General features: G+C 47.7%; 1 protein-coding gene and 1 long non-coding RNA gene across 2 annotated transcripts in view; both read left to right on the top strand.

Moving 5' to 3' along the window:
• LOC143982082 (uncharacterized) overlaps positions 1–12,144 on the top strand; it is a 195,413-nt gene that overhangs the window by 57,668 nt on the left and 125,601 nt on the right. The gene's annotated exons all lie outside the window — the stretch shown is intronic.
• CCDC92B (coiled-coil domain containing 92B) overlaps positions 8,488–12,144 on the top strand; it is a 109,655-nt gene continuing 105,998 nt past the window's right edge. The window contains exon 1 of the mRNA XM_077480488.1: positions 8,488–8,662. Within this exon, the coding sequence (XP_077336614.1) occupies positions 8,600–8,662 (63 nt within the window). The 5' untranslated portion in view covers positions 8,488–8,599. The remainder of the gene's footprint in view (positions 8,663–12,144) is intronic.

The raw sequence follows: 12,144 nt of genomic DNA on the forward strand, positions 1-12,144 counted from the left end.
CCCCAGGGTATTTGACAACGAATCGCTGCACGACCAAGTTTAAGACGTGTGCCATGCATGGCACGTGCGTAATTTTGCCCTGTTTCAATGCGCAGATTGGCACAGTTGTCACACACCACTTTACCAACTGTCAAATTGTGCGGTGTTAGCCACTGATCTGCCTGTGAACGCAAAGCTGAAAGGAGTGCCGGGCCAGTGTGGCTCTTGGCTTCCAGGCACAACAGACGCAGTACGGCATGGCAACGTCTCACCTGGCATGTCGAATAGGTTCTGGGGAGCTTGGGCGGCGCAGCAGAAGAGACGCTAGCAGCGGAAAAGGAGGAGTCAGCCAAGGAGGAGAGGGAGGAGGATGGAGTAGGAGGAGGAGGATAAGAAGAGCCAGGCCTGCATGCAATCCGTGGTGGTAAAACCAAATGTACACAGGTGCCATGGGTTACATGCTTGACAGCCGTCAGAAGGTTCACCCAGTGGGCAGTAAAAGTGATATACCTTCCCTGCCCGTGTTTGCTAGACCACGTGTCTGTGGTCAGATGTATCTTGGCACCGACACTGTGTGCCAGAGATACATTCACTTGCCGCTGAACATGGCCATATAGCTCTGGGATGCCCTTCTGTGAGAAATACTTCCTTCCTGGGACCTTCCTTTGTGGTGTTCCAATGGCCACACATTTTCGAAAGGCCTCCGAGTCCACCAGTTTTTATGGCAGTAGTTGGCGGGCTATCAGTTCTGACAAGCCAGTCGTCAACCGTTGGGCAAGAGGGTTATCCCGCGTCATCATTTTTTTATGCTCGAACATTAGGCCCACGGAAGATTGCCTTTTTGCAGAAAAACGTGAGCTTGGCATGAAGGAAGGTGGAGTGGAGTACAATTGTGAGGAGAAGGAGAAGTAGAACACGGGGCTGGATGGTGAGAGCCTGGAGTGTGGCTTTGTGTGTTCCGTTGCTCCCACTGGGCTAGGTGATGGCAGCTCATGTGCCTTCTTAAGGAGGTCGTCCCTAGGTGAGTGTTGGGCTTACCGCGACTAATGCGTTGACTGCAAAGATTGCAGATGGCAACACTATTGTCAGCAGCGGACACGTTAAAAAAAGCCCACACTGCGGAGCCATGTGCCGGCGTCCTGGGAGCGCCAGATGTGACCATACATGGTCGATGACTCGCTCCTGATACATTAGCAGTCTGCTTTGTCCCTCCTGTGCAATGTAAGTTAATCCTGCTTCTCCTCCCTATCTGCTGGTCCATATCTCCCTCTGAACTCCCCTCCTCTTCCTCTCTTGTGGGCACCCATGTGACATCACTAGACACGTCATCATCGACGTCACCTTCCACACCGCTATAATTAGAGATCTCGGAGTAGGCAGCAACACCGGGGACCAACCTCCTCCTTGGGCTGATCTGGGTACTGTCGTCAGACTGCTGAGTGGCGGTTGTTGCTACCTCCTCTTCCTGATCCAATGCCAAGAGTGGCTGCGCATCAGAAATGTCTTGATATGGATCGGAAAATAATTCCTGTGACTCAAGCGGAAGGTATGTGGTGGTGGTGGTGGTGGTGGTGGTGGTGGTGGTGGTGTTGTTGGTGGTAGTGTCTTTGGGGGTGCACATAGCAGAGAGTGAAGAAGAGGGTGCAGATCGAGAGGATGAGGAGGGTGCAGAAGAGTAAGGCTGAGTGAGCCAGTCAACCAATTCTGGTGCTTCCTTTGACGTAATTGCACGCACCTTCTGCAATTTCCCACTTTGGCTCAAGCCTGTTGCTCCTGCCCTACCCCTACCACCCCTGCGGAAGGGCCTGCCTCTTCCTCTGCCTGTCATTTTTTAAATGACCCTGTGACAAAACTCTCTACAGTGCAGTATGTATGTGGAAGAAGGTATATAACACCCCGCTTCAATCTGTTGTTTTTGGGGGCCACTGGTCTATAGACATGTGCATTCGTTTTCGTCCGAATGCATTTTCGTCCGAATTTCAGCTATTTTCTTTTCGTTTTGACAAACGATAACGAAAGCACAAAATCCGAAAAACGAAAGATCCGACATAAATAAATGCTTTATTTTCGTTTTCATTGTTACAACAGTTCGATATAGAATAGGAGATTCGACATGACTCTGACAACAATCTGTGTCTATAGAACCTGTGTTCGAATGTGCCTAACCTTACCTCTATTAGTCCAAGATTATATAGAGAAAATATTCGACAGAGAAAAAAGATTTGACAGAGAGAAAAGATTCTGCAAGATACTGTCCTAAAAAGTGTTTGGGGACCCGGGTCCTGCCCCAGGGGACATGGATCAATGCAAAAAAAAGTTTTAAAAACGGCCGTTTTTTCGGGAGCAGTGATTTTAATAATGATTAAAGTGAAACAATAAAAGTGTAATATTCCTTTAAATTTCGTAGGGGGGGGGGGGGTTGTCTATAGTATGCCTGTGAAGGGGCGCATGTTTCCCGTGCTTAGAATTGTCCCTGCACAAAGTGTCATTTATGCAGGAAAAAAAGTCCTTTAACCACTTGCTTACTGGGCACTTAAACCCCCCTCAGTCCCAGACCAATTTTCAGCTTTCAGCGCTGATGCACTTTGAGTGACAATTGCGCGGGCATACAACACTGATGCAAAAAAAAAAAAAAAAATCATGTTTTAATAGTTTGTTATAAAATTTTGCAAACGGGTCATTTTTCTCCTTCATTGAAGTGCGCTGATTAGGCGGCACTGATAGGCTGCATTGGTGGGCACTGATGGGCTGCATTGGTGGGCACTGATGGGCTGCATTGGTGGGCACTGATGGGCTGCACTGGTGGGCACTGATAGGCATAGTTAAGGCGGCACTAATAGGCACAGATAAGGCGGCACCGATGGGCACAGATAAGGCGGCACTGATGGGCAAAGATGGGCACAGATAAGATGGCACGGATGGGTGGCACGGATAAGTGGCACGGATGGGTGGCACGGATGGGCACTGATAGGTACCACAGATAGATGGGACTGATGGGCACTGATAGGTGGCACTGATAGGTGGCTCTGATAGGTGGCACTGCTGGGCACTGATGGGCGGCACTGCTGGGCACTGATGGGCGGCACTGCTGGGCACTGATGGGCGGCACTGGGGTGCAGCACCTTTGAGGCAGATTGGGTGGCACTGTGGGTGGCACTGTGGGGTGGCACTGTGGGTGGCACTGTGGGCACTATGGGCACTGACAGGGGGCACTGACGGGGGGCACTTTTTCTTTTATTTTACTTCAGGATGGCACTGCGGGAGGCAGGTGGGCACAGGCAGGTGGCAGGTGGGCACATGTATTGATGGCCGTGATCGGGACTGATGTCCCGATCACGGCCGCCGGTGATCGGCTTTTTTTTTCTCTCCTCGCGCTGTCAGCGCGAGGAGGAATAATAGCCGATTACCGGCTCCGTTCTATCACATGATCAGCTGTCATTGGCTGACAGCTGATCACGTGATAAGGGGTCGGGATCGACCCCTTACACGGATCGGTGATCAGGCGAGTCTCACGGACTCGCCGATCACAGAGCGCGCCGCGTGCGCCCCTCAGGGGGCGCGCAGGCCGCTCGTAACCAGGACGACGTCAATAGACGTAGTCCTGAAAATGTAGGTCCGCGCTAATGCCGTCATTTGGCAATAGCGCGGATCTGAAGTGGTTAAAATCACTCGCAGCTATAATGAATTGTCGGCTCCGTAATACAGAGAACACTCATTGAAAGTCATTGATAAAAAAATAAATAAATAAATAAATAAAAAAAAGCGTGGGGGTCCCCCAAATTCAATTACCAGGCCCTTCAGGTCTGGTATGGATATTAAGGGGAACCCTGCCTCAAATTTAAGAAAAAATTTGACGTGGGGTTCCCCCTAAATATCCATATCCAGACCCTTCAGGTCTGGTATGGATATTAAGGGGAACCCCGCGTCAAATTTAAAAAAAAATTGACGTGGGGTTCCCCCTAAAAATCCATACCAGACCCTTTATCCGAGCACGCAACCTGGCAGGCCGCAGGAAAAGAGGGGGGGACGAGAGAGCGGCCCCCCCTCCCTCCTGAACCGTACCAGGCCACATGCCCTCAACATTGGGAGGATGCTTTGGGGGTCTGTGACCCCTCAAAGCACCTTGTCCCCATGTTGATGAAGACAAGGGCCTCATCCCCACAACCCTGGCCGGTGGTTGTGGAGGTCTGCGGGCGGGGGGCTTATCAGAATCTGGAAGCCCCCTTTAACAAGGGGACCCCCAGATCCCGGCCCCCCCCTGTTTGAAATGGTAAGGGGGTACAAAAGTACCCCTACCATTTCACAAAGAAAGTGTAAAAAATGGTTAAATAAAACAAACACACTTTTGAAAAATTCCTTTATTAAAAATAAAAAAATAAAAAAAAGATTCCAGCGGCGGTAATCCACTCTTGCTATCCAGCGACGGACGGTCATCTCTCCAGCGATGTCTCATCTCATCCAGCGCAGCGAATCCTCCGTCCTTCTTCTGTCTCCGTGGAGGAGACACTGCAAGTCTTTTTTTCAGGGAGTTATTTTCCATGAGGTGCCATGTTGAACTTCCAGTGACCAGTATGAGAGAGTGAGAGCGATATCACCAAATTTAACACACCTGCTTGCCATTCACACCTGAGACCTTGTCACACTAACGAGTCACATGACACTGGGGAGGCTAATTGGGCCCAATTTGGACATTTTCACTTAGGAGTGTACTCACTTTTGTTGCCAGCGGTTTGGACATTAATGGCTGTGTGTTGATTTATTTTGAGAGGACAGCAAATTGACACTGTTATACAAGCTGTAAATTTACTGTTTTACATTGTAGCAAAGTGTAATTTCTTCAGTGTTGTCACATGGAAAGATATAATAAAATATTTACAAAATATGAGGGGTGTACTCACTTTTGTGAGATGTTGTATATGTGTGTGTAAAATATATATGCACTGAGAAAAGAAATGTATCAAGGATACATAAAGGCCTCAATCAATTAGACATACAGGTTAGAGTTACCTTAAATGTCATTCAAATGCTCCTTCCACAGAATGTAGAGGGTAGCAACAGACCAAGCCCGAACTATTTCTTCCAAAGTGATGACGTAACAATGTTATGAATCCATGATTAATGCAGACACATTAAATCAATAGCATCCCTCAGGCCACCTACAGTGTCCCATCTGATAACAAATAGAGACCATGCACCCATCAGCAAGACCAACATACACATATGAAGGGCCTGAAGATTAAACCTACCATGTGTATCCTCAAAATTCACTGCATCTGTCAGAAAAAAGACATAGCGGCCACCAGGCCAGACGGGACTGGTGGCGCCAGCCACAGAACCGGCCATGGAGTGGGAGGTGGCAGCTATGGCTTTGTTCCAATTCCGATTGAGTGCTTTCGTCTATATACCGCTTCCTAAGTCCTGGAACACAAGTCCAATGGATCTGGCTATAGGAACCCCCAAGAACTAGACGACACCAGTCTTGGAGGACATCAGGAATGACCTTTATTTGAGATCTCACACAAAATATATACAGCGGGGTGACTAAAACCTAACCTAATTAGCATGAGCTAATTATCTAAATCAACACTCAGACTAGTTGACTGAGGGATAATACTTTTCGGCTCCTAGCTCACTAACAATTCAATTGCAGGTTAATTAGCACAAACAAAACAACAATAGGTGAAATACTCTTTAGAATCTGTGTCAAGCCTGGTGGCTGGAGGTGATGATATTAGCATCTAAGAGTTTGTGTTCCAATAGTGTGATTCAGTCTATTGCTAACATGGCATTTACATATCCAGAGTCTGTGTGTCTTGGGGGGCACGGACCTGAATCCAAGTAACACTACCTCAGGGGTCCCCAGGCATACAGCTCACAAAGAGCACCGTTCCCCCAAATGTGAGGGCCCATAATCACAAGGCAAGAGGCTCGCATTCAGTCTACTCCAAGAGCCTCGGTCCCAGCTAGGTCTGTCACAGTGAGTTTTGAGGATACGCTTGGTAGGTTTGATCTTCAGGCCCTTCTTATGTGTATGTTGGTCTTGCTGATGGGTGCATGGTCTCTATTTGTTATCAGATGGGACACTGTAGATCACTACGGAACATCATAGATGTTTTCTGCTTCACTTGAGCTTGATTAAACCTACTCTTAAAACAAAGGGCCCCACCATTTGCTTTGCAGAAGAAGTTAGTATTCTTCACCCCAGGACCAGTAACGCTATCGAACTTTGTTTACTGTACCCGTTTAATCCATGCTTTTTTTTTTTTTTTTTACCTCTGAATGGTGTTTGTGGCCCAAAAGGAGTTGAGAAGTTAACAAACCTTCTCTCCTCCCTCTCAGCGCTCATGTTATGGGTATACTACATAGATTACTGTTTTTTTTTAATATTTATAATATCCACATATTTTAAACCGTGATAATAAAGTCAACTTGTTTATCAAAACCAGGTGGGTCTGTCTATTTCTGGTAACAATCCACGGCCAGGTTAACTGTATTTACTATTTGTGTCCTTAAGTGTTTGCAGTGATTTTATCTAACCAGGTGTGCCAGAGGGGCTGAGGTCATTCTTGGAGTTGAGGCGCAGAACACAGGACCCAAAATCACCAAGTGGCTACTTCAGAGGTGGTGCTACACATGAAGATAGGTGTTTATTTCCTCTGTGATGTGGAGGCAGATATGGTACATGGTAGTAGTACTAACTATACTAAAGAAAACAGGCACTGATCCTTACCCAAGTTGCCGAGGCAAGCTGGCTAAGGGGGAGGACCGAGAATAGGGTGGGAGGAGTTGCCGCCATGCTGGCCGGGGGGGCTGGGGCTAAGGTGAGTAGTGTGGCCACCTAGGGGCTCCGGGAAGTTCAGATGGGACTTTGGCGAAGTGCTTGGGGAGTGATCGTTACTTGGGTTGCAGCGGAAAGCTGGCCATGGGGAAGAGCGGGGTGACAGTGACTGGAGTAGCCGCCTATTGGCTCCAGGGAGGCCTGACAGGACTTTGGCAAAGTCCCAGGGTAGGGATCCTTCCCCAGGTTGCCACAGAAAGCTGGCTAAGGGGAAAGAACGGGACGAGGGTGGGTGGAGTGGATGTCTAGGAGCAGGGACATGGAGTCAAGGGAGGCAGAGCCCACGGTTAAAATGTATGCAGCCAGACTAAATGGAGGGAGATTTCTGCAGAATATTTGGCAACTGGCAAGTACAGAATCGCAATATATAAAAAAATATGCAAAGTGGTTGGAGGCAAGCTTCAGAATGGCAAAGATGTTTTATTACAAATTATGTGAGCAGACTGCAGTTCCTCTTTAACCACTTCACATCCCGCCCATATTCATATGAAATCCGCAGGAGGGATCTCCCATCCTGGGTGGGCGTCATATGATGTCCTTGGCTTCCCGGCCATCTGGGGGGTGCACACGCGCCTACCACGTCACTCGGGAGCGGATGCTCATGCCCGACAGCCGCGATGTCCACCGGGTATCCGCGATTGCCTGATAACAGACTAATGGTGTGTTCCCAGTACAGAGGAACACCAATCGGTCGCCTCCCCTTGTGAGTCCCCTCCCCTACAGTTTGAATCACTTCTTAGGTGACACATTTAACCCCTTGATCGCCCACCAGTGTTAACTCCTTCCCTGCCAGTGACATTTATACAGTAATCAGTGCATTTTTATAGCACTAATCTCTGTATAAATGTGAATGGTTCCAAAATGGTGTCAAAAGTGTCTGATATGCCCGCCGCAATGTCACAGTCATGATGAAAATCAGAGATCGCCGCCATTACTAATAAAAAAATGCCATAAAACTATTCCCTATTATGTAGATGCTGTAACTTTTGCACAAACCAATCAATATATGCTTATTGCAATTTTTTTCCCAGCAAAAATATGAAAAGAATACATATTGGCCTAAACTGAGAACAAAAAAAAATATATATTTTTTTTAAATTGGGATATTTATTATAGCAAAAAATATTGTGCTTTTTTTTCAAACTTGTCACTCTTCTTTTGTTTATAGCGCAAAAAATAAAAACCGCAGAGATGATCAAATACCACCAAAAGAAAGCTCTATTTGTGAGGAAGAACTGATAACAATTTAATTTGGGTACAGTGTGTGACCGCGCAATTGTCATTCAAAGTGCGACAGCGCTGAAAACTGAAACTGGCCTGGGCAGTAAGGGGGTGATATTGCTCAGTATTGAAGTGGTTAAGCGAAGTCCCAGGAGGGAAGCCCGGGGGTGAGGGTGACTGAGGTGATAAGTGTTTATTCTTCTGTGACATTTATGCCTCTGACATGGAGGTAGGTATTTATGCCTCTGACATGGAGGTAGGTGCTTATCCCTCCAACGCATGTCTTAGAGGACTGCAGCTCCTTGTCCTGTCAAAGTCTGTGGCTCTGGTGGGAGGGGTCAGGGATGAGATAGATGGTCGCCCCTCCCCTTCTCTCTGCGGTCCTCAGTAAGGGGGAGCCTCCAGTTCCTGTCACGTTGTTGTGGTGACGCCTCCTCCTTGGCCCCGCCTCCTCCTGGCCCGATACCTCGTCTCATAGGGGGAGGCCTGCAGTATGAGGAGGATCGCAGGTCCCTGAGCACTAACAACCGAGGACTGAGGGGGAGGGGAGGGATTGTTTACATGAGCCGTGCACGACACTGCGCCACGATCAGTGCTAATGAGCTGGGATCTCCGTGTGTGCAGGTAAGATGGCTGTGCTGTGTGCATGGGGAGCCTTCATTCCTGGGGGAGGAGGATGGGGACAGGTCCGATGTGAGTCTAGGACGGATTTATGTATACAGAGCCGGGGTTTCCATAGTTAGTAAAGTTGCTGTCCATGGGAGGTGTCCATGGTGCTGATCACATCTCTCCTGACCTCTCATCACACATCACCACAAAACAATGGTCTCCTGTGTCCCCCTTGTACAGGGCAATGCTGTGTTAGGGCAGTTCACATGGGAAAGACGTGATTCCGTGTGCGTGAGATGTAAGCACATATCATTAATTGTTAATGGCACCCCAAACGCATCCAACAAATGCAGCGTGTCATCAAACCACATGGGACCACAGAACCGCGCAGTTTGGCGCGGTGTGATTTCTTCAAAGTCGCACCTGCTGTACTTTTTTTGTGCATTTGGCAGTGACGGGGCTGTCAAAAACAGAATGCGTTCGTTCTGGTGTGAACCGACCCTTGAAATGCACAACTTACTGCACCGCATCACACCGTAGCATATCACAAGGCGCTCCAGTCCATAGACGTGAATTAAATGTCGTTTTGTGACGCTCTTATAAAATTATCCTTCTGCCGCCCACGTAATGAACTCGTTCATCAACAAATAGGGCGAGCTTAACGTCCACGCACAGCAAATATGCGTCCATGGGCGGACCGGGCTTCTATGTTTACAATAGTAATGATCACAGGCTGCCAGATCATGTGACCGCTGTGACAGCCAATCACAGTAATCACATGATTGGGCAGTGTGTCCCAATCCCCAGGTGTGAAGGTCCAGTTAAAGGAATGCCAGGGCTTGGTGGGTAGGGGTTAAAGGAAGGAAAAATCCTGGACAGCTGCTCACCGCTGAAGGCATCTTTATTGAAAGATTAAAATTCAAAAACAGTCATATCTTAGGCATAGAAGACAAGGAAAAACGGCTAACGCGATTCACATCACAAACAGATGCTTAGTCGTAGCGTTGGGTAGGGGTTAAAAGCATAGTTCACCTTTTCCAAAAACTGCCTATGTAGATAAAGGGCATCTGTAGTTAAAGTGGTTGTATACCCTTACATATACCCAGTGAAGTGACTGACCTCACGTGATTGACAGAGATGAAACAAATCCTCCTACATAAGTTGTACCTGTTTATCTATGGCCGTCTTTTCCCCTCATCCAGTTGAAGTGCAGAATTTACACACGATCTCTCAGCTCTGGAAAGCAGGGGGCAGAAAGCTGAAGTTACATCAGTGAGGAGAGCGCTGAGTGCTAATTGGAGGGAAGGAATACACCCCTGCCCTTCACATACAAAACAGTGCTAAGGCTGCCAATCACAAGCTGTGCCCTCCCCGTCACCTTTTTTTCTCTTGGTGTCAGGGAAACTTGTCAGACATGATTCATGCTGATTGCAGAGGAACGAAGCAGCAGACAGAAATGACACCTAGTGCTCTGGAGTATAACAAGTACAGGCATACCCCACTTTTAAGTATACAATGGGGTTTATTTAATAAAGCTGGAAAGTGCAAAATCAGGCTCCCTTCTGCATAGAAACCAATGAGCTTCTAACCCCAGCGTGTTCAATTAAAGTGGTTGTAAATCCTTACAACACACTTTGACCTACAGGTAAGCCTAGATTAAGGCTTACCTGTAGGTCCAAGAAATATCTCCTAAACCTCAATGACGAAGATGCGTGTCGGCTCCCGAGCGCATGCGCGGGAGTGACGTCATCGCGGCTTCGCCGAATGACAGCGGCGGAGCTGCGAGACCCCACCGAGAAGATGGATGCGCCGGACTACAGGGGACAGCAGTGACTTCGCTGGCTCCTGTGTCAGGTAAGTGACACATAATGGACTACTATGCGATGCATAGTAGTCCATTATGCTTTGCCTTTGCAGGGAATGAAAGAGGAAGTAAACCCATCAGGGTTTACTTCCTCTTTAAGTTTTGGTAATAAAACCTGGAAGCTCATTGGTTAATATGCAGAAGTGAGCCTGATTTTGCACTTTCCAGCTTTAGTAAATAAACCCCATTGTGTACTTAAAGTTGGGGTATGCCTGTACACACTATAGAGCAGTGTTTCTCAACTCCGGTCCTCAAGGTGCCCCAACAGGTCATGTTTTCAGGATTTCCCTCAGATGAAACGGCTGTGGTAATTACTAAGACAGTGAAACTGATCAAATCACCTGTGCAAAATAATGGAAATCCTGAAAACATGACATGTTGGGGCACCTTGAGGACTGGAGTTGGGAAACACAGCTATAGAGGGATATGCTTTGTTTATATTTCCTGTGTGAGGTTTACAACCACTTTAGAAACAAGCCATGCAGCAAGTTGAATAATGTCCTTGCTGTAGGTGTAGGCCAATGACATACCTCATGAAACCTGACTGGAAAACTTGCACGGTCTCGCTAAGGACGTTGTTAAGAGAAGCCCAGCTGTTACTGCTCACCACCACCGTCCCAGAAGTGAGGTCATTCTCTGATTCAAACCCCCTCACATGCATTTTCTGTCCCCGATGTAATAGCTCTGAGCTCAGCGTTTGAGAGCTCGCTCCTGTGATGGTGCAGATAAACAGAATATGCTGGGCTTCTTTTAGCAATATCCTAGGCGTTTTCCAGTGAGGCTTCTGAAGGTACCGAAATGGCCCACACTTATAGAAAGAACATTTAACATTGGTCAAAGCTGCACAGTTTGTTTTTATCTACAGACATCCCTTATCTGCATAGGCATTTTTTTTTTTTGGTAAAGATGAAGTATGCATTTAAAGCGGAGTTCCATACAAAAATGGATCTTCCCCTTTTCAGAATGCTCCCCCCCCCCCCCCCCCCCTCCGGTGTCACATTTGGCACCTTTCAAGGGGGAGAGGGGCAAATACTTGTCTAATACAGGTATTTTGCTCCCACTTCCGGGCATAGACACCCAAGACACCTGCAGGTATCTACAGCACTCCCCCCCCCCCCCCCCCCCCGGGTCCCAGAACACAGCAGGGACCTGTGGGATAGTGCAGCATGAGTCACGCATGCGCAGTAGGGCGGCTTCACTTCCTGATTCCCTTACCGAGGATGGTGGCAGCAGCACCCGACAGCCGAGGGATAGATCGGCTTTGGGTGCCGACATCGCGGTCGCCCTGGACAGGTAAGTGTCCATATTTTAAAAGTAATTTGTAGCTGCTGACTTTTATTTATTTTTTTTGAAACGGCGGAACCCCACTTTAACCCCTCTCCACCTCTCCCTGGCATCAGTTTAACCTGGATGTAGATCAGGGAAGCAGGAGGTATGTAAATAGTCTACACTTATAACAAGTGTGACATTATTCAGCTTTGGTCAGAGCTGCACAGCTTGTTTTTATCTACAGATAGCTCTGTATAGTATTTGCATCAACAGATTTTGGTAAAAGTGAACTAACCCTTTACAAAAAGACAAAAAATTATAAACAGAGCCTTGTGTGCTAACAATGCAAAGCACTGCCACATAG

Source organism: Lithobates pipiens, unplaced genomic scaffold (genome assembly GCF_037356315.1).
Source record: "Lithobates pipiens isolate NorthernLeopardFrog02 unplaced genomic scaffold, aLitPip1_a1.2 Scaffold_16, whole genome shotgun sequence".
In the NCBI taxonomy this organism is placed as follows: Eukaryota; Metazoa; Chordata; class Amphibia; order Anura; family Ranidae; genus Lithobates; species Lithobates pipiens.